This window comes from Exophiala oligosperma (assembly GCF_000835515.1).
Source record: "Exophiala oligosperma strain CBS 72588 unplaced genomic scaffold supercont1.3, whole genome shotgun sequence".
Taxonomy (NCBI): domain Eukaryota; kingdom Fungi; phylum Ascomycota; class Eurotiomycetes; order Chaetothyriales; family Herpotrichiellaceae; genus Exophiala; species Exophiala oligosperma.
Genome location: NW_015622820.1, coordinates 1,480,179 through 1,502,135, shown reverse-complemented (window position 1 = coordinate 1,502,135; position 21,957 = coordinate 1,480,179). Strand labels below are relative to the sequence as shown.

Genomic DNA, 21,957 nt, shown 5'->3' with positions numbered 1-21,957 from the left:
TCTCTCAACTCAAACTCGCTGCGTATAGATCATCTCAATCACTTGACGCGTACCTGCCAACTTCTCAAGTCTTCTCTCAACTCAAACTCGCTGCGCTCGTCCCATTCATGCTTTTCTCTGCGTCGATGCTCCTGCTGACTCGCCTGCATTTGCTGCTCTATACTGGACCGGCCACTGACTGTGCTGTTGTGGATTGTCGGAGTCCTATTCGGTGACTCTCGACTGCCCGTCCGCTTATGTCCTCCCTGGGATGCCGCCTGCGGCGTGAGGAGTTGGTCTCGCGGCGTTACAGGCCTCTTGGTCTCGTCGCTCGAGGAGCTGTTCATGCTTTCTTCTCGGAGACCTAATCTCTGACGCAGTCCCGGGTTGTTCGGGGCAGAAGGTAATCGTCCTCCATCGCCTCCTGCGAACAAATCCTCGATGAGTTTGTCAGGAGGCAATTCGCCGGACTGGCATGCCCAAGTCGCAGCAAGTGTGCGTCGATAGATATCCTGCGCTTCCGATAATTCCCTGGTCTTGCTCGTGATGCTGGGTATGTCGTCGCCTTCGCCAGCTTCTGTCGTCAAAACTCCGGCAATTCCGCCGATGACCATGGCAGACTTCAAGGGAGGAGCAATAAAGTTCGTGTCTCCCTCGGTCTGTTTCATCTTAATCCCGATTTTTAGAGTGCTGTTCACCTTGCTGTCTTGCAGGAGGTATCTGCGTGTTATCCCGCCCTCTTCGTTATCTTCTTGAGGATCGCGGTCGGTAATGGCTTCTTCCGGAAGACGTGCATATTCAGCCAAGTTGAGTTTGACATTTCCGAGGTGTACTCGTCCACCTCGTCCGCCTTCGTGGAACTCTTGAAGAATCTCAAAATGCAGGGCGCATTCTTGTAACATGCCCGTTTTATCGATGGTCAGACGTACCGGGATTTCCTTGCTGTAATCCCATGTTGCTCTATGTTCGAGGATAGCGGCTTTGTCGGTTCGTCCACGATGTTCCGCCGCGGTCGACGACGGAAGATGCCATCGCACGCTGGCAGTTCCGTAAATGAGAGGAATGTTGGTCAGATCGATGACATGAAGAGTCAGGTCAAATTTAGGCTGTACAGAAAACTATCAGCACAGCCCACAGTGATGCCAGGAAGGTCGTATGCAGATCGATTAGGGAGAGGCGGGAACATACCTTTCGATTCTTCGGAACTACAAAGGTGACATTGTTCAGCGCTTGCTTTCGCAGCATGGTCCTCGAAAGGGGGGACGTGGAAAGTCCATGCCACCGCTTGGATTGAGAGGAAGAGAGGAAGACATACCAAAGGCTTGCATGGTTGAGAGATGTCACCCTCCTGTTCGTACCGGGGCCACGCGTAGACCGGAAAGAGGCGTTCGCTGCGCTCAGACAAAGCAGAGAACTGCTAGTGGATTCCCTTCCATTCCATCCCGGCCCGATGATGCCACACAATGAATGGTGCGAAGTCTGGCCAGACACAGATCCAGATTGAGACGCAGGATTGCGTATGATTCGGACGAGAGACGGTGATAGTGTGTCTGATGGAGAATTATAATGCCGCGAGGAGATAAGAATGCGAGTGTGGGACTCCATCAAGCTCCTGTTGAGCCCTTAACTAGCGGATGAGTTCGACCGGCCACGAACACAGGCAGAAAATCGTACGGGGTACGAGTACGAGTACGAAAACGAAATATCGGGACTGTATTAGTCAGCAAAATCAATCCACGCACACAGCCAACCTGAGATGAAGTTATCTACAACAATCGATAGTCAACTCCGTAAGTCAATATACAGTATACGATCATTATTTGAAAGAGATGAGCTTCGACGACTCGAAAAATGATATCTATAATACTCGCTTCTACTAATATACACACTGTACGAAAACAAGGAAATTTCTTCGAATACAACTTTTGTCTAGAACTTGTGCACTTCTTCCTTGGTGTATCCCAGTTCGCCGAGAATACCTCCAATGCTACCTTGGGTCCAGCCAAAGCCACCCTTGGCTCCAGCAATGCTTTCAACCATCGGTGGAGGTCCGCTCACAAGGACTTTGATGTTCCGTTCATTCATCTTGTGCGGCATGACTTTGCTCAAAAGTGCCTTGTTGACGTAACCTGTTTCGTATGAAGTCTCATTCTGAGGAGTGGTTTTGCTGACAACATAGGATCTGGTGAAGCGTTCGGGATACTTCTGAGCGAGTTCATCGAATTCCTTCTTCAGGAGGATATCCTCTTCGGTATTGTTGGCGTATACCAGGGCGATCTTGGTCTTGTCCTCTGGGTTGTTGAGGATGTTACGAGTGAGTTGATAGATTGGAGTGATGCCCGAACCACCAGCGATACAGGTGATTGCAGAGAACTGGTTGGGTTTGTAGTCAAACTCGTGGAGTGGTTTGAATTTCATCGAGTCGCCCGGCTGCAAGGAGTGCATCTTGCCGGAGCCCTTGCCATTTGGGTACTTCTTGATCATGAATGTGACGGTACCAGGGACATCTATGTTGATCAGCTAATGAACATGAGCAGCAAGCGGGGGATGAAATTACCGTTGTCGCTGACTGGTGTGTATGGCCTGAAGACAGGGACCCAAGCACCTTCCGGAGTATGTTGGGTCAATAGAGAGGCTGGTATTATATAAGTAAGAGTCCAATGAGGGATGGCAATATCAAAACGTACTGATGGGAGAAATGCCAGTGATTGATTCATCATCGGGCAGAGCAAACGTCAATCGCTTGACATTGTGGTTGACCATCTCAGAACTCTGAAGTTTGAGCTCGGTAAATCCCTTCCACTCCATTTTCTTCAGAGCAGCTCGAGAGTCCGATGGGAGAGTCTCGGCGTGGACTGGTGTGAAGAAAAAGGATGTCGAATTGTAATGTCGATATCCGCTGTAGGCCAGTCCAGCACCGGCAGCAGCCACTCCGGCCACTTTCAGAGTAGGTCTCAGATAACCAGGCATCTTGGAGAGAATACAAACGCAATTGAGACGGCTAGTCGTGGTGAAGCAGGTTCTAGCGTCTTTTGTCGACCGGGATAACAGCTAACGATTATTGTTGATTGTCTCGCCCCGAAGCTGACGGGGGGAGAATCCGGAAGTATCTTAAAATTGTTATCAACGTAGCTTGTAGGAAGCCACGACTCGAGTAGGAGCTGAAGAAGGGTGATGTGAATCAAATGAATGTTTCGAAGATAAAATGAACGTGACGTTGATGAAGGTCTTGATGAAGATATTGAAAAAGAGCAATTCAGCTGGCCTGATGGGGAGTTCAAAATCGGGGGCCGGGACAGGAACCTCCGACTTTCCAGGCACTCTAAGCCCTAAGGCGCCAGTCAGGGCCGATTCACTAGAAGGCCTCTAAGCCTGTTCGAGTAGCCCGGAAGGCCGCACCTAAAGCCTTCGCAGTCTATTGTTCCAAAAATAAGTCATGGCATTTCCCCCTTTGCCCATCACCCTGTACTGTAAGCCTCACATTCTGCTCTTGATGACTAGCCTTGCGTACCCAGTAGTCACCTACAATAAGTTTGCAAGGCTGCTACAAAAAGGGGCTATTCTTAGGGAGTTTCTCCCCTGTTACAAGTCATCCCCTGGCCAGGTAGAATCCCTATGACTCGGAAGTGGCAGGTAAATAGGCAGGTATTGAAGAGCGTACGTTGCCACTTAACGACATTAGCTTCACCTGTTCTGCTCTTCTGTCCTTCAAACATAGCCTTTGATATGCCAGCTTCTTGAATATTGGAGGCCATTTGGGCATAAACCCATCATCAAACAACATACGGCATCTGAAGCAGGGGAATGGCACATTTCTGTAGTCATCACGCTACTGGAAGGCAGGCCGCAGTCATAGTACAAACCTGCTCATGCAAAAAGCGTGACGGTGTTGAGATGTATCGAGGAGTAAGGCTTGGGCGATCGACCACTTTGTCCTCATCGCACAGAGGTGTCACTGTTGTCAAAGTTCTGGGAAGGACATGTCTCTCACCACAAACGTCTATTCTCTTTAGATGCAACTCTGAACGGGTAAAATTCCCAATGTGTCCGAGCACATGGTGTGTGCAACCCAACCCATGCGATAGGGAGAAACGTGTGTCACAACATCGCAGGATACTTTGCCCTAGACTGGAAAATAACGATATCGATGAAGAACCTAAGACCCGGATGCACATTTGCAACCAGGTCGTCATTCCAAAACATGATATTGTGCCACTGTGAGGGTATCAATGGGGATCGATGAGTCTCCTCTCCACTTGGTCTTCGCAGTGGCGTAAGTGCCCGGCGAGCTGTATACTATTGCGGCGCTCAGCTCAGCTGACATGGATGCTCAATTTGTCATCTGCCGCAGGTTCCCAGGACAGGAGAAAACTGGTACCAGCAGTATTACCATGGAGAAAAAGGCCATGACTGTTGGTTTGGAGTGGGTGTGAGACCGGACGGCAACATGCGAGAAAATGATCTTTGAAAGTCCAATGGTACCTCAGGCACCTAAGGTACAACTCATGTTCGACAACTTTTGCCAGGTTGCACTCGGTCAGGTTATTACCAGCGATCATTGCAACGAGCATGCACAAAAATCATGTCAAAAGTCTGCAGTTGATCGTCATCAGCAAAAATGCAGGGAGCAAGTTTTGTGCCCTGCTATGCTGGAGTGAACTTGCAGAAGCAGAGTGAAGAGAAACAAAAATCCTGAAAAGAATGGCTTGGTACGACTTGACTTACAGTCTCCATACGTCATTTTTGGGAAGAGATCTGGGGGCAACACGTGACTGTAAGTATCGGTAATTCCGGTCAACCGGACAAAATTAGAGCCGGCACTGCCACATTGCTTCACTGTGCCACAGGTGGCTTCGTCGGTGTTGCCGGCATGAAAACAAAGTCTAGTTGCTGCACGAGTCTGCACGGCGTCTACGCGAGGTTCAGCCCATGCCGCTGATCGTCTGCTGGGGTCTTGAGTCCTTCATTTATCGATACCACCGTCGTCATCGTCTTGTCAGTCACCGTTTGGGATAATAATCTGAAACAAGCATCACAGTCCACAGAGCATTTGGTCGGCGGCTGCTGCGACTTGTATCTTCTTGTTCCGGGGGCTACATAACCCATAAACATGACATTCTATGACTATTCCCATCACATGATGCCGGGGCCATGGCAAGGCAGGAGAGATTGTCACAGCCAATGAACCTTCAGAACAGGGATGTTGATTTAGTGTACGGCGCTGGGTTCCACTGCATACGACCAATGCATGTCCAGAGATGCCATTTTACGAGGATCACCTCAGCTGTCGGCCGCTACTAGCTCGGGCGGATTCGCAACGACCAGCCTCAAGATGCCAATGACTGGTTGTGCTGTATTTGCCATCCTCCCGCCATCAGACATGCCCATTGTAGGTGAGATGAGTCTTTGAAAGCTCCTTCGCCGACCTTTTCAACGCTTGGAAAGGGCCGAGGGGTTCGCTCACGTTCCTGAAACGAGCGGAAAATGTACCACAATTCTGGGACTGCAAATGGTGTTCGTGACTGTATACCTTCTCGTAGAGTTTTGAGACCGCCGACCAAGGCTTGGGGTTAAAAGAGGAGGCAAACTTGGGGAGGACTTCCTGCGAGGGCGCCAACTGCGATTGCAGTCCAGGCCAAACCTCCTGGCGCCTCTGACAACGGCATCTCAGACTACGCGAAGGTTTGTTTCACGCATTGCGGGAATGTACAAACTTTTTGCCCTCTCGGAATGATGGGATGTTGTTGATTGCACGGTGGTAAGATTGTGGAAAGGCCTCGTAGGAGTGATCTAGCATGCGTTTACGAAGCAGTCCAGAAACCAGGATTAGGGAATCTAGAAGCGTTTGCGGATAATTCGGTTCTTCTGGAAAGGACAATCCACACGTCCCTCGGGGCCAGCCGAGTTTCCACGGGCCAGGCGGCTTGCTGATCAAGTAGACGTCAGCCAGTCGAGGCATTTGGACATGGCTGGTTGGGATTTTGTTTGAGGAATTTGACCAAAGTGGTGATCAAACTCGGATATTGGCAATCAGACAATGATTTCGAGAAGGGTCGGAAGAAGAAAGAAGCCACCAGTGAGAAGCCGAGAAGGGCAAAATCCCAAAGGACTTACTAGGCCGGACTGTATTGCTGATCTTGCATACGGGGGGGCTAACAGTCTGCAGGGCTGGTTCGCAAGGCGACTCGTGATGATGACTAGAGTGAACGGGTGACTTTTGGACGACCATGGGCTCAGCTGGAAGGTGGATGCCCCGGCCCAGCTGTAACGATGCTCAGCAGCGGCCAAAGTTGCTCAGGACGTGCAGTAGCGTAGATGCAAGCTGCAGACGTAGCGCAGGTGCAGGAAAAAGTTAGGAATTTTGACGAAAGAGGTTGAGGAGGTGGAGATGAGCAACGACTCTGTTCCTGCTGTAGCCGTCGCCGGAACCGGGTCAGACAGATCCTGTAGTTTGTTACCTTACATTTGCATCTGACCATTACCAGGGGATCCAAGGTCCATGGGGTGTGGTGTTTTTGTTGTTGTTTTGGTGATTATGGGTGGTGATGGTGGGAAGAGGATGTGTTTAGTGACAACGTATTGAGTCCCTATGGAGTATCAGATTACGAATACCTGCAATCTTTGGACACACTGTACGGAGTACTCCGTACTCATACGGATATTTTGTGAGGGTACGGAGTATGGTGATGAAAAAGGACCCCTGTTACTATTGCTGGAACAAGCGATGAAGAAGAAGAGAAGAAGGAAAGAGGGACATGGATGGGCATCTTCCTCGCTCGGTTACTCACTCAATCTAGTCGCACTCCGTCTCGTACTGCAGGTGGGAATCGTGCAGATGCTGGAGATTTCGGCGACTCCAGCAAAACAGAATTCGAAGAGTTTTGTCTGCGCCTCGTTCTCATTGCGTGCGCCTTTCGCCTCCTCCGTCTTGTCCATACTCGATTTGATACTCGTATTGTATACTCTGTATTATTGTACAGTACATCGTGGTGGCTCCTCTTCCTCTCCTTCTTTTTCCCTCTTTGTCCCTGTTTGTCCCGGTTTCCTGATCCCTGTTCCACATCTAAATCTACTGTAGGTAGAGACGAAGCATTCTTGCTCCGTACTGGTAGTCGTATTCCCGTCTTCATTCTTCACTGCTCGCTTTCGCTCACATCCGACTTCCACCATCGTCATGACTACTTAGCCTAGATACGATTCCGTAAAAAGGTCTCTAAGACTGACTCCATCCAACTGCATATCGGCTGCTGCGCCAGGTCTCCATCTTTAGCTCTTCCTTGTCCAGCCTATCAATGTCTCTACTGGCGACTTTTGCTCACGTTCCTCTCGATATAAGGTACGGCTCTCTCCTCCTTCTTATACCACCCTTCTTTGCCTGTTTCGTCCATCCCCGCCATTTCCGCCCTCGCCCTTCCCTCTACCCTGAATCTCATCCATACTCTCATTTCCATCCTCTCTTCCTCTCTCTCGCAAGGCGTGCACGCCACTTCCCTCGTTGGGACCGCCTTCGCATTCGCACGAAAAGAATAAAACACTCAATCTCTCATCAGGGTTTCTTTGATTTCTTCTTCCCATCTCTCCTACTGGACTCACCTCGCCTTCTGCTTATTCGATCATCTCTCTTCACTACCCGTACATGTTCCCGTCAGAGACGACGACGCTACAATAGAACCCAGAATCAGATCGATATCCAATTCATAATGCCGACAATATTGTTACCCGCCTCTGCTGCTGCCTTTGCCCCGCGATCGACATGCAATGTGGTGCTCAACACCAAAGTGGAACCGTGGCTGACGGCCACCCTCAAGAGAATCAACAAGATCAAGCGCCCGCTCAACAGTGTTCCGCAGCACACGAAATGTTTGACCGAGACGCTCTCCTCGCCGAATGCCATCTGGTCATTGTGTTCCATCATGGTCTCCAAGGCACCGGAAGCCGAGTTACGGACAGACTCAAATCCGCTGGTGGAGGCCTTGTTCAACTATCAACTAATCCACATCGAAGCCTACGTCGTACACGTCGACATGGTGTCGCAGAACGAGGTCGCCTTCAAGCTTACCCAAGACACGATTGATTCGCTGGTCGAGTATCATAAAGATGTCTTCTCCGTCGACACGGCGGCAAAGACCTGGTCATGGTCCGAGAAGGAAGCACAACTGAAAAAGTTGCAGGACGAGTTTGTCCAAGCTGCCAACAAATTTGTCTATAGGACGAATGTCCATGCCTTGGAGGGCATGGAAGAAGATGGTGCCGGCGAACTCCTGTGTGGGCGGAGCGACGAGGTTCGCGCCGCCGTCATGGGGCTCTACGTTCCGCTTCTACCGCCTCCACCGAGGATTGTAGATGTCGTCCGCCCGACCCCGCTGCTTCCAAGCTCGACAGGCGCAGAACAGTGGTGGCCCTCGCAACATATGCAGGCCATCCAACCTGCGCCCGTCGAGGCGTGGAAGATTATCCCGTCGAGCCCAAGTCCAGTCTCGTCCTGTGACTCGAACCAGAACATTTGGACGGGGGTGGGCATGCACGAAATTCAGCTGCCGTCACCAACACCTTCCTTCAGCCAGCCGTACTCTTCAGCTGCTTATAGCGCGCCGCAATACTACAGCTCTCCAGCTTACAGCACTCCGTCGAGCGCATCGTCCTTCGCACCGCTCCCTCTCCCCAGTATGTTGACTCAACAGCCGTGCAGTACATCTGCAAGCCTGAGCACATTCGGGTGGGATCGTTATCAAGAATACACGATGCCTTATGCGACGGCCATGTGACGATGAACAGTGGATGTGGACATTGCCTTTAACACTGCACACCATGATACCAGGCAACAGCGCTCTTGATATTGCAGTCTTCCGAACAAAGACGATCACAAAAGCAAGCGGGAATTTATAGCCTTGAGCATCACCATTAGAGTTTCTGATCTTGATTTTAGCGACACAAGGATACCACTCTGCATTTGACATGGGAATATTGGAATAATACGGTACGGGGAACGGGGTTTGATTTTCCAGCAAGCGTGGGGATTTTGATTCTACTCTGCTTTTGCTTTTGTTTGTCTTGTTGTGGGATTTGGAAACGCTCCGAGCATACCCCAGCGCAGGTCGGCTGGTTGGCATATATATGATATCCCTGGGTTGGATACAGTCCCTTATTTTTCGCAAGAACGGAAAGCCTCACGGCTGGTATGGGAGGTTTGGGATATATGCATGGATTTCTTATTTGAGTCGGGGTGAGAGTCACTTCTTTTTGTCATTGGGCTAGTCTCGTTGATGAGAGAGCGCGACACGCCTGTTTGGACCGAAGACTTGTTGTCACTGGTTGCCAACAATTCAAGGTCTGAGCACCGACACGGTGGTGAGCTATCACATCGGGCATGTGGTACTCAGTGCCGTACTGCAGGACATCTCTTTGCTTGTTTCGTGGAACGAGTCGTGGCTGGAAGTTATACCATGCCTGTGGCAGAGAATGACAACCATCGAAGTCCGTGACTTTGTGGGCAGCTATGACAGTTCGACGGGAGTGGCAAAGACGATGGAGTGTGGTATATAGGGTCATCTCCTATATCTTCGGCCTGGAGTCGAGGGAGCCTTTTCAGTCCATTGAGTGGACGAGGAATCTGATGCTGGAACATAAAGAGGCATTTTGTGCTCGATACATAAAGATAATCTCAAACAAATGTGAACATCTTCTCCAGTGTTTGTGGGTTCTGCTCCAGGTGGTATTTGTGGGCATCATCGTGTCAGCCGAGGGCCCGAGAAGCGTGGACTGGGCATTTTAGCCATGCCTAGAACTCTCCTCGAAGGCCCAAAGTCGGTGGACTTTTAGGCTGTTGCATCGGCCCGTATTCAGATTTCTGGAGAGGCTGGCAGAGCAGAGAGAATGCAGCCGAGTGACGCTGATTACTTAAGACCCCTGCAAAGTGAATCTCAGTCACGCACCTATGACGCTGTGGCATAATGCATTCTGCCTCGTTTCCTGCTCTTCCGACACGGCGTCATTCAATCATTGATGGTCACCGACGCTGTTCGTACAGTATTCATTATTGTCCCGCCTATGCATCTCAAGCTTCTCGACTTTTACTCTTTCGAGCAATCCAGATGCTCAGTCATCATGAGTATACCAATGCTTTAGAAAGGACCTCTTTTGGTTTGCTCTCCTATCATTGACTACCTAGCCATTACCTCTCTCTCGCCCCTCCTGTGATGCTCTCCATGCCGCTATCTTAACCGTATCGCTCCTTCAACGTGGTGCACTGGCGAGATGTCGGCTCTGCACTCGGCCTTGAAGGCTCTTTCACCCTGCGACTGGTCTGATATTCCTCAAAATCCAGATGAATTAGATTCTTTTCTAGCCGACCTCTTCTCACAGGCCCAAACCGTGATCGAGTCTATCCCTATTCCTGACCCTGATCCTTCTCACCGCGATCGTGCGCATACCACAGGCTCAATAGCCTCTCGCGCCTCCGAAATCAGACCCTCTTCAGCTCGAAGTCCGCCACCGCCGTCCGAGTACGCATCGCTGCAGAAAGAATGGGGAAAGCCAATCAAACTGTCTGCGAAAGAGAACCCTCTAGGAATTTCAGTCTATAAAGCCAGCAGCAAAGACGGGAAAGGTGCATGGTTCGCGCGTCGAAGCGTCCATGAAGGCCTAGGTTTCAGTAGGTTCAAGAAAGGCTTTGAAAGAGAGTTCCCTACCTCGTTGGCAGTACAAGGTGCCCCTGGGGAAGGCAATATCAGAGGCATTGGCGCAGATCAAAGAGTCGAAGAAATTAGCATTCCTAATAGAGGCACGGTCGAGGTTTACAAGCTCAGTGCCCAGTTCCCTGGTCCAACGACACCTCGGGACTTTGTGACACTCCTAGTCACATCGTCAAAGGCGTTGACACAGCATGACAATTCTCATGAACTCCCTCCCCGACATTATATGATCATTTCTAAACCCTGCAATCACCCCGAGACCCAACCCGGAAATGGGTTCATCAGAGGCCAGTATGAATCTGTAGAGTTCATACGTGAAATTCCTCGAAAACTCAAGACCACTACCTCATCAACAGATCTAAGTCGTTTGGGTCACCATGAGGGTTCATTGGAGAAGGATGTCTTGAAACACAATGCTGAGAAGCACCAGACTTCCGAACATGATTCTCATATCGACAAACACCTTCAGGTTGACACGCATGGATCTCGGGGCCGGGATGTTTCTCCTGGTAGGAAGAGGGGTGCCACAGTCGGCGCAGCTCTCAGCTCAAGTCCTGCACCACATTCAAGCCAACAGTATGACCCCGAAGATCATCCAGTCGAGTGGATCATGGTTACCCGAAGCGATCCTGGCGGTAGTGTTCCTCGTTTCATGGTCGAGAGAGGGACTCCTGGAAGCATCTGTACGGATGCGGTAAAGTTTCTCGACTGGGCCTGCCAGAGAGAGGAAGACGACGAATTTCTGGACAAGTCCCCTTCTAGACCTCAAACTCGTCACAGAGAGAGTTTCGCGAGCTGGGAAGCAAATGGTACCCTCGCCGGCATCAGGGAGCACGAAGAGGCATCCACACCGAAAGCAGAAGCAGTCGATGTGGAACGGCCATCGTCATCATCTTCGGGTCTGGTGGCAACAGTCGCCGAGGCGCTGAACCATTACACACCTCAAGTGGTCAAAGATCATGTTCCCAATTTGACTCCACTGACCAGTCCCCCGTCAGAAGCCACACCGGCCGAGCCACACTTTCAAACGGTTGAAGATCAAGATGATGACGATGCTTCATCAACGGTATCAACTCTATCCTTCGCCTCTGCGGATTCACATCTCAATTCAGACGAGGATCCCTCAATCTCTTCAAAGTCTTTATCTGAGAACACCACGGAAAGTCAGTTAATCTTGCAACATGATAAGGAGCTTGCGAGGCTCGCGGAACGTAAGGCAACCTTGGATTCGAAATTTGCTCAACAGCGTGAAAAAATGTCAAGTCAGGCTTCGAAAGACAACAAAAAGGAACATGAGGCCATTAAAAAGGCACATATCAAGCACGAGAAAGAGCTCAAAAAACACGAAGAAAAGTACAACAAAGAAGTGGCCAAGTTGGAGCAGAAAACGAAGAAGCAGGCGAAAAAGCTAGCCGAGAAGAAGCGGAAACAGAGCGAGAAAGACGAAAGAGTTCGTCTCACTCGAGAACGAGACGAAGCCAGAGCAGAACTCGAGCTTTTGAAGTCTGAACAAGAGATCTATACCCGTCAAATCGGCGAGCTCCAGAAAGAAAATACGGCGCTTATGGCACATATTGGCAGACTTGAAAGTGGATATACTCCTGATAGTCCCGGTAGCAGTCCGCTCAAATTTAGAGCAATGACCATGGGACATGAGAGTCGAAACCGGAGTTCAAGTGTTCTGAGTCGATTCAAGAACAAGAGTGAGTCAGGTAGTGAAGGATTATGAGGAACGGAGTACGAATGATTGCACTGAGCGGGCGTTTCTCTGCATGTGCTTTCTGGGGGGGTTATGATACGAATCAACCAATGTGTATATGCGTTCATTTGTGTGCTTAATTATCGTCAGGCCAAGGGCATATAGTTCTATGGCAAGGCTTTTCAAAAGTATCTCACGGTCATCGGTAGAGGTGACCAGGCTGTGGATTTGATTCCTATATGAAACGAGTGGCTTGCAAGCATGACACGATCATGTGTTGACATAATATGGTGCTCATTGCGAAGTGTGCTCTACCACATCGTCAATCGCCTTGCCCTCAGTTTCGTCTGCTTATAGCTTCTCGTACGAAGCACATGCTGCTTAGCTTTTGATATCGATCGAAGGGCGCACGCCTTCGCTCTGTAGAAATGTGCCTGCGGGATGATGATCATGGCTCTCTTATCGAATTCTGGCGGAGATTACCGTCGGTGCCTGGGTCTTCGGCAATGGAGTCCCTCCCGCTTCTCTCTTTCGCCTTGATCGAGACTGGTGGTGAAGACAAAAAGGTGTAGCGAAGCAGAAAGTGGTGACATCTTCTTTTGAACCGGGTCTCCCACATCATGCGACTAGCTAGAAATCTATGGCATAGACAATTCCCCAAGTTATCGTTCTTTTTTTTGATTTGGACGTGTCGATTGAGTCCGTCATTCTGATTCAAAAAGACGATTCAAAGTTGACGACGACAAGGGGAATATCAAAAATCACGATGCCGTTTCCGCACACTCGACCAATGTCCTCATATTGGCTGTCGAGGCACAATTTGACGACCAGTCCGGGGGACGACTTTTCAGGCCACCGCAGTACTCCCGAGTTACCTCGAGAAGTCGACGTTGCCATTATCGGATCAGGGTTCTCCGGAACGGCGGTGGCTTGGTATCTTGTCAATGACGACGATGAGTCTTCTGGTGGTGGGCCTACTACCACCACTCCTCCGTCTGTATTGATGCTCGAGGCTCGTCAAGCTTGCTCGGGGGCGACAGGTCGTAACGGTGGCCACGTCAAGCCGGATTTGTATTTCAACGCTCCGCTGTACTCGGAGAAGCACGGTCGCCGGGTCGCCGAAGAATTGACCCGATTCGAAATGCGACAGGTCTTTGACCTCAAGAGGTTGATCGAACGGGAAAACATCGATTGTGATTTCGAACTGACAAGGGCCATCGATGTGTACACGGACGAACGTGTGGCCGGGCCCGTGGTGGAAGGTTACAAGAGGATGAAGAGTGAAGGGTACGAATTTCCCGACGACTTGCACTTTGTACCTGGTGATGGAGGAAAGGCCGAGCAGGTGAGTCTGTCATCGAACAAGCATCGTCTCCTGCGCGCCAAAAGAGCCAAAAAAAATATGAAAGAAAAAAAAAATCACCTTTACTGACCAGTTGTATGTTTTCACATGCATCTCTTCACAGGTCTCCGGAGTCAAAGGTGCATTATGTGCATTTAGTTCCACGGCAGCTTCAGTGTGGCCCTTTAAGATGGTCATGGGTTTACTGAAAAGGGTACTCGCCAAAGGTGTGAATCTACAAACAGATACCACCGTCGAGTCGATCGAAAAGGACGGGGATGACAGGTGGATTCTACGTACGGAAAGGGGGACTGTCAAGGCAAAGAAGGTCGTCGTCACGACCAACGCCTACACCCCTGCACTGTTACCGGAGTTTCAGGGCAAAATCACCCCGGCGAGAGGTGTAGCGTGTAGGATCGCAGTTCCAGAGTCGGAGTCTGGTCCGGATCGTGCCGGGGGAAACACCCTGGCACGAGTACCGTCAACAGCACCACATCTGAACAACACGTACTCGATCCGTTTCGGTCCTCAAGAGTACGATTACCTCGTCGCGCGTACGGACGGGAGTATCGTCGTCGGAGGTGCAAAGCAAAAGGTGCTCTTGGACGATTCGTACTGGAGGGACAACACTGACGACTCGGCCATGATCCCCGGCGCCGAAGAGTATTTCGAAGGTTACATGCAGAGGACTTTCCACGGTTGGGAGGACACGAAAGCTCGAGTCACGGACATCTGGACCGGGGTCATGGGTTACTCTGCCGACCTGATGCCTTGGGTAGGGGCCGTTCCAGGACGTCAAGGTGTTTTTGTGTCTGCGGGATTCACGGGTCACGGGATGCCTAGGATCTTGGGTTGTGCAGAGGCTCTGGCTGGACTTGTGTCAGGCAAGGCGAAAGGAATGCAAGAGACCGGTGTGCCGAAGCCTTATTGGGTTACTGAACATCGGCTGAGTGAGACCAGAGATATCAGTAGAGAATATATGGCCGGTGGGAGACCGAAGGAGAGTAAGCTGTGATATAAGATGTGCTGTTTGAGGTGAGAGAGTGAGAGACAGAGTGAGGTGATTGATATATCCACTGTGTAAACAGGTGACTCTGCTCGCGGCAGACCTTATATTGTCAGTGATATAGCTAGTTTGAGGAAATGAGGGAGCCTTTAACATACAAGCAAACGAGTCACTTAGCTACTTGACTCTGTTACCAGTATGTTCGCCACTTCCCGATCAAACAGAAGGCGATTGTTATTATAAAATAAAATCAGGTCGACTTTCTATCAAGTATACATATCATTCGTTAATTTCATCTCGGAAGAACAAGAAGAAAAGAGAAAAAAGGTCCAAAAATGTGCTACATAGTCGACATGTTCTTCATATATCAATGTGATGGATGTGACAATGTACTTCGAGCGACAATCACACCTGTCAACTTTTGTCGATTCGGACATATTCATCGACCTGGTAGTGCTGCTACTGCAACACAAGGACAAGAGTCGGTGGGACATCAACGACAACAACGGCGACAGCAAGAATGTCCAAGTGGTTTCAACCCCGTGCCGGCAAATGATGATGTACCCCCACCCACTATGACGGTCAAGAGTAACGAGAGATGCGGAGATTGTCAACAAAGACTAGACTTGTTGCCGGATGAGGATCGAGAGATGGAGAGGATGTTATTGTGGACTCGATGGTTGCCGTACATCGGTGCATCGGAGTTGGGAGAGTATTTGAGTGTGAGGGCAGGATATGAGAGATCAGAATGATACAAAGAGGATCTATCGACGCGGCGAATGACCCAAGGTACCTTTAGCTTCAGCACGTCTGTCTTTCTGTGGCCAAGGTGTCGTGGATGGAATGTTTCCGGACTCCGTACACCATGTTCAATCGATGAGAAGACCGGAAAAAGTACAGACTTGATGTATTAACCCCACGGAATCTTCATCCCGCACACAGATTGAACCCCATACAATTCTGTACCCCACGCGTATTGATACCTACCTGGGTAACGGACGGCATATCCATTCGGTACTCCTTACAGCGTGGTGAGCAAGGACATCTTCTCACACAGTATATTATATCGGAAACATATTATACCGAGTCTCTGATCCCACGATATTACTCAACCCATCTATTCTCTCTCTCTCGCGATACACGAACAACTACTGTATCTACTACAACCTGAAGCAAGCTGAAGGAGGAAGACATGTCACAATAGCCACCCAGTCGACCTCCGCACTTCCTTGACACTTTTGCTATTGCTCGCAGATTCCAGCCGACTCGCGAAACCATGGCCGAACGAAAGATATCCGTCGACGAGGTCATCAAACACAACTCCCCTTCCGACGCGTGGATCGTCATCGACGGAACGGTATGGGACGTTACTGAATTCGCACCAACTCACCCTGGAGGAATCGACATCATCTTGGAGTATCTAGGTCAGGACGCCACGAGGGCTTACAGCGAGGTACACTCTCCTGGACTTGTGTCTAGATCTTTGGATGCGACCAAAAACAAAGGTCAACTAGACGAATCCACCGTCACCGAAGAATGGAGATCGAAACAAGCCGACACGATTGAAGGGACGCCTCCAGCGGAAAGACAAGACAGCGACAGACCCTACGAGAAACCACCTTTGGAGTCGATGATCAACCTTTTTGATTTCGAACAAGTGGCCCAAAAGTTTGTCAGTCCCAAAACTTGGGCTTACTATTCTGGAGCCGCCAATGATTGTTTATCTTTGAACGCAAACGTCGACTGGTACAGACGTATCTGGTTCCGTCCCAGAGTCCTCAAGGGCGTGAAGGACGTCGACACGACAGCCACGGTGTTGGGTGAAAAATATTCCATGCCAATCTTTTCCTCTCCTGCGGCATTGGCCAAATTGTCCCATCCGGAAGGTGAACTGGCCATGGCCAGAGGTGCCGTGACAAAAGGGACGACCTTGTGCGTTTGTTATGGAGCTTCTTATTCTTTGGAAGAAATTACGCAAGTCATGCCACCGGGTTACCCCAAATTTTATCAATTGTACTTTGATAAAGATAGGAAGGTGACGGAACGCAAAATGAGGGAGGCTATCGAGTTGCAACCCCGAGCGATCTTGGCGACGGTCGATTTACCGGTGGTGGGTAAAAGAGAGGCGGATGAACGGATCAAGATTGACGGTGCAGCTGCTTCCGCTTCAGTCAAATCTTCGTCACAGGTTCAAGGTCTGGCTCAGTCAAACATATTACCAAAGGACAACAAGGGAACAGGTCTAGCTCGAGTCACTGGTTCTTTTGTCGACCCTAACCTGACTTGGGAAGATATCAAATGGCTGATCTCACTCTCCGACATACCCGTATTCGTCAAGGGGATCCAATGTGCGGCGGACGCACGTACCGCCCTCGAGGTCGGTTGTAAAGGGATTTACATCTCCAACCACGGTGGGCGGGCGGTCGACACGGCACAACCTTCCATCTTGACCCTCCTCGAAATTCAGGCAAATTGTCCAGAGGTCCTGGAAAAGATGGAGGTCTTTATCGACGGTGGAATCAGAAGAGGTACAGACGTCCTGAAGGCTATGTGTCTCGGTGCTTCGGCCGTTTGTGTGGGAAGGCCGTTTCTGTACTCTCTCGTTTATGGCCAGGAAGGCATGGAGAAGGCATTGGATAGTGAGTGGTTTTTCTTGTCTCCCCTTTTTTCCCCCTTTCTCTTTGCATACAATCATTCCGTCACACCACATGCACACTCTCGCTGTACCTTTTGAACATGAGCTTACCTAGTTAATTATAGTCCTCAAAGATGAATTAGAAACGGCGATGCAAATGGTTGGAATCACTAGATTGGATCAAGCACATCCAGGCTTGTTGAATACTGCCGACATCGACAAGTTTGTGTATAGGGGTGACGCACATCCATGGGCCAGAAGAATCGTGAGGAACATCAAGTTGTAACAATAAGGTCTTGACACCTCTTACTTGGCCACGCTTAGTAAATGCCGTTGTACTACTGTACGGGAGTACCATTCCCGATCCTCGGAAGCAAATCTTTCTACTCGTTTTCTTTCTTCTTTCTTTTGTTTTAAGCGAGCCCTTGAAAGTCCGTGTATCACGGAACCATAACGATCCTGGCATCACCGACTTTTCTTCCCCAAACCGTTTCGATCTCGCTCAGTCTGAAAACTTGGATTTTCGGCACGGGCAAAGACACCAACGCCTTTATCAAGTCCGGCATCTCTTCGCGAATTTCTTCGTCACTGCAACTCCCTATACCCGACCCCAGCATGACCAGTTTCGAGGACCTCACCACCTTCGATTGTAGGGAGATCTTGGCACCGGCGAGGCCGCCGATGTTGATGTACTGTGTGAGTTTGGTGGTGGGTTTGATCGAATGCAACAAATGTTCCGTGGGTGGACCGTAGAGATAATCTAGAATGACGTCGACGTGGCCCAGACACGAAAAATCGGTCGACGTCACCGGGTCTTGTAGGACGACGGTCGAGTCCAACTCTAGCTCAGAGAGGGCGTCTGGGTTTCTCGCGCATCCGATGACTCTGCCGGCACCCAAGGCCCTCGATATGGGAATGGCCAATCTTCCCGACGTAGATGTCGCTCCCAGTATCAACACCGAAAAGTCGGGGGGCAGGCGGAAGGCTCGCTTCCTCAACGCCAGCCAACTGGACATCCCCGGGTTGACGAGGGCGGCAATTTGAATCGGGTCGGCCCCGGGAGGAAGAGGAAACACGTTGGTTTTGGGAACCGTCACGACGTCCCCAAAGGTACCCGACGAACCGTGGAAGTCGAAAAAGTAGGCCCCGTGACCTTCAAGGGTGGTTCCGACACCGTCGACCCCGGGGACGTGAGGCAACGTCTTGGCGGAGTAGTGTGTCCCCGAGGCCCGGAGGCGGACGAGGCTGTGGATGGCGGTGGCGGAGACCTTGAGCCGGACCTGGTCGTGGTCATCGGGTTCGGGTGGTTCGGAACTTTTTGTAGTTTCGACCGTCGTATACCTTGGTGCCTGACCCCATTGTTCGACCCGGGCGACGTGGGTGGTCTTTCTCTCGTCTTGAGCGTCCGTTGTGGCCTGGTGACGTGTTAAGGGCATGGAACGAAATAGGTCTAGGCAACAACGACGACGGAGACAAGCTGTTCTTACAATCATGATTTTGTCTTGTGTCGTCTTCCTTCCCCGGCGGAACAACCGTCGTCTTGTCGTCTCGTTTTTGTATGAGTAACAATGTCTGGGGTGGAGTTCTCGTTGCAGACCACTTGATCAGTGCACGGTATACCAGGGTATTCAATTTACCAAGAGACAAATGCCAAAAGATAAAGATTGACGCGGGTAATGCCGGCTCCGGACCGAGGATCTTTTTAATCGTTTTTTATACATAAACACACTCAAAGAAAAAGAGAGAGAGAACGACAAGTTCGGAAGGCGAGTTGATATTGATGTTGAGAGTAACGGTGACAAGTGACATTCAGGTACGAGAGGTATCGGTATATCACGTTTTACCGCGATGTATCCGCGCAGTTACTATTCATCGGAACACAATCTCTAGTGGCGACGAAAAGAAAAAAATGGGGTCCCTCTTGTCGGAAAGAGTGGATGGAGCGGAAGATGCACAAAAAGTAGTGAGGCTGGTGACGAAGATACGACTTCCTTAGGCAAAGGAGCCTCGTCCGAATTTCTCCGGTATGACCATACGCGGGAAAAGGTACGAAGTGCTTTGGTACGACAGAAACATTACATGTGGGAAATTAAATCACCACAATCCATCATCCAAGACCAAACATATTATCAGCAGCATCGGCATTCGCGGTCCCCACTCCTAGAGGCCCGTTGGAACTTGTTGCGAGCCAATTCCAACTCATGTCCCCAGTCAACCAGTTGTCAAATACGGCCTCGGCCTGATCGACCGCCAGAGCTGGAGCCGCCGACGAGGCATTGGAACACGACGGGGTGTCGATGGTCGACTGTGTGTCACTGTAAGCCTTGCTCAACATTTGAGCCTGTCTGATCTTTCTCTTCTCCAGCCCTTGGATGAGAAGTTGGGCGGTTTGGAGAACCTCGCCTGCCAGGTGGGTGGGAAAGGTATTGTAGACCAACCCCAGAACGGAAATGGTGTCTTCGATCATCGACAGGCTCTCGTCGGTGTCGATGGCCAAGAGCGTCATGAGTGACTGAAAGGGCGTGGACAAGACGTTCCACCACGCTTGTCGTTGAGGGATCAGATCTCGAGCCGCGGACAGTCCATCCTTGATGATCGACAAAAGCACAGCGGCTTCTTCGGAGTTGAGCTTCTCCTGGTACGAATGTAGGTGGCGTCGAAACAGGTGGATGGTCACGTCGGTCTTGAGGAGTCCAAAGATTGGTGGTTCGAGAGGTAGGGTTGAGAGACGCGTCAAGATCTTTGTCCTCGCTTCTTGTGTCAAGGTCGACTCTAGCCGGACCATAATGTCACACAAGTCCATCACGTTCGATCTCGAGGGCGACGTGGGTTCGGTTGCGTCCTGTAGGATGACTCGTGACCGACCGTACTCCGCCGAGATGAGCATGTTGAGGAACACGGCACATCCGAGAAGGTCGGCGCGCGACGTGGTGACTTCTGAAGAACTCGTAACGTTTCCCGATTCCTTGCTGATGAGATCGGCATCTTGCAAGTTGACATGTAGACCCATGGCTTCTGCGATGTGCATTGTCGAACAAGACGCGAACCATGACAGGTGCGGCCGCGTGGTCAGTCTGAGGTACAACGTGCGCAGGATCCATCCAGCTATCTGAGTCATTGACACCCGGCCAGGCGCATAGGCACATCCTATGTCGAGGATCTGCTTTGCGTGTTCGATCAGTGAACTCTCGACGGCCGCTGGGGTGTCTGCGAAAAAAGACCCGAGTGCTACGACGCCACAGACGACCGCTTCCAGGTCGGCCAGGTTTTCCTTTTCGCTCGTCCAATATTGTGCGCATTGTTCGACGAACCTTTGCTGATCGAGAAAGTGGTAGACTGGATCTACTACCTGGAAGAAGATGCGGCTGTAGAAGGTGAGATCCTGGAAGGTGAGGAGTCGACACGCCGCCGGTGCAACAAACGCCGTCGGTTCTAGTCGTGTGTTGAGGTTCCTAGCGAGTCACAGGCCTTAGAAATTTGTCTCACCAAAGGGTTTGTAGCATAGTTGAGATAGCAGTCGCTTGCAGTTCATGTTACTGGGTAACTCACCAGCCATAAGAATGGAATCGAATATGTGTCGCGAGATTCATGGTCTGACCTAACCTTCGAGGCATCGCAATGCCACTGTGCGCATTCGAAAATCGACCTTTGACCGTGTCGACTGTAGGCCGAAACCGACTCGCTCGGCTCTCTCGTCTCTCGGGGCTTTCTTGTGCGACAACGGCAGCACTCGTGGTGTCATGGTTGTAGATTTCGGAAGCGAAGGGCTTCGGTTGTGGTGGGTTGTGTTTCTGGCCATTGGATTCACCTTCTTTGCCATCGTCGTTCTCTGCCTCCACCGTCTGATCTTCCACATTGTCGGGAGGACCACCGACATATGTGCAGCGATACGAGTATCCTATACACTGCCCACACGGGAAACGTCCGTTGCATTTTCTCCGTCGACGGCGACATGGTTCACATGCCTGTTTGGTGCGCACGCGTCTTTTAATCGATCCGTCACCATCTTCTCCTCCTCGTCCCGGTCGATCTAGGTGGGACCGCGGAGAAGATGAGGAAGGAGGAACAGGTGTCATGACCGAAAAACTGAAGCAGTGATTTGGAATGATTGATTCATCGTCGACAGTAGATGATGACAATGACCTGTTGGTTCATGTCACAGATGAGAACAATTGATGAGGTCGTCTGTGCTTATGTCAAAGTCGATAATTTTATTAACGTTGGGAGTCACTGAACCCTTGACGAGCGTGGACGCCGGTGGAGGCCGAAACCCACAAGGATTCCCAATCCCGGCCCAGCCTTTGGGATCTTCGAAACCCATCATGACTACCACGCGATATGCGATTGATGCCAGAGATCTGGGGAAGCACCGTCGACTTCTTGTTCAAATGTTGACCGATATAGCAATGTCAAGTATGATGTAATCATGTATTGTGTTGCCGCCCAGTTTGCTCACCAACGCTCCTTGTTGGATGCATAGAGCCCTGTTTGTTACTCCTCACTCTGCAGCCCGTGAAATGTTGAAGTATGTAAACTCCTCCGCAGCCCGTTTATTATGTTAGTGGCTTAACAAAATCTTTTAACTAAAGCATGCCTAAAAGACTA

General features: G+C 50.5%; 7 protein-coding genes across 7 annotated transcripts; 4 read left to right on the top strand and 3 right to left on the bottom strand.

Moving 5' to 3' along the window:
- Nucleotides 1-1,793: 1,793 nt before the first annotated feature.
- Nucleotides 1,794-3,229, bottom strand: PV06_03352 (uncharacterized protein). The gene is made up of 3 exons (XM_016404127.1): nt 2,667-3,229; nt 2,537-2,614; nt 1,794-2,486 (listed from the first exon to the last, which is right to left on the bottom strand). Exons 1-3 carry the CDS (start codon nt 2,947-2,949, stop codon nt 1,909-1,911), a joined length of 939 nt encoding a protein of 312 aa, XP_016265132.1. The 5' UTR covers nt 2,950-3,229; the 3' UTR covers nt 1,794-1,908.
- Nucleotides 3,230-7,352: 4,123 nt separating this feature from the next.
- Nucleotides 7,353-9,712, top strand: PV06_03351 (uncharacterized protein). Its single transcript, XM_016404126.1, has one exon. The coding sequence runs from the start codon at nt 7,680-7,682 to the stop codon at nt 8,742-8,744; it is 1,065 nt and encodes a 354-aa protein (XP_016265131.1). The 5' UTR covers nt 7,353-7,679; the 3' UTR covers nt 8,745-9,712.
- A 260-nt stretch (nt 9,713-9,972) lies between these two features.
- On the top strand, nt 9,973-12,651 carry PV06_03350 (uncharacterized protein). The gene has a single exon (XM_016404125.1). The coding sequence runs from the start codon at nt 10,234-10,236 to the stop codon at nt 12,397-12,399; it is 2,166 nt and encodes a 721-aa protein (XP_016265130.1). The 5' UTR covers nt 9,973-10,233; the 3' UTR covers nt 12,400-12,651.
- A 484-nt stretch (nt 12,652-13,135) lies between these two features.
- Nucleotides 13,136-14,932, top strand: PV06_03349 (uncharacterized protein; the record flags this gene model as incomplete). The annotated part of the gene is made up of 2 exons (XM_016404124.1): nt 13,136-13,714; nt 13,836-14,932. 2 exons carry the CDS (start codon nt 13,136-13,138, stop codon nt 14,724-14,726), a joined length of 1,470 nt encoding a protein of 489 aa, XP_016265129.1. The 3' UTR covers nt 14,727-14,932.
- Nucleotides 14,933-15,993: 1,061 nt separating this feature from the next.
- PV06_03348 (uncharacterized protein) lies at nt 15,994-17,638 on the top strand (the record flags this gene model as incomplete). Its single annotated transcript, XM_016404123.1, has 2 exons — nt 15,994-17,356; nt 17,478-17,638. The coding sequence occupies 2 exons, from the start codon at nt 15,994-15,996 to the stop codon at nt 17,636-17,638; spliced, it is 1,524 nt and encodes a 507-aa protein (XP_016265128.1).
- A 154-nt stretch (nt 17,639-17,792) lies between these two features.
- On the bottom strand, nt 17,793-19,055 carry PV06_03347 (uncharacterized protein; the record flags this gene model as incomplete). Its single annotated transcript, XM_016404122.1, has 2 exons — nt 18,840-19,055; nt 17,793-18,767 (listed from the first exon to the last, which is right to left on the bottom strand). The coding sequence occupies exons 1-2, from the start codon at nt 18,843-18,845 to the stop codon at nt 17,793-17,795; spliced, it is 981 nt and encodes a 326-aa protein (XP_016265127.1). The 5' UTR covers nt 18,846-19,055.
- A 273-nt stretch (nt 19,056-19,328) lies between these two features.
- PV06_03346 (uncharacterized protein) lies at nt 19,329-21,508 on the bottom strand. The gene is made up of 2 exons (XM_016404121.1): nt 20,902-21,508; nt 19,329-20,804 (listed from the first exon to the last, which is right to left on the bottom strand). The coding sequence occupies exons 1-2, from the start codon at nt 21,426-21,428 to the stop codon at nt 19,460-19,462; spliced, it is 1,872 nt and encodes a 623-aa protein (XP_016265126.1). The 5' UTR covers nt 21,429-21,508; the 3' UTR covers nt 19,329-19,459.
- Between the last annotated feature and the right edge of the window lie 449 nt (nt 21,509-21,957).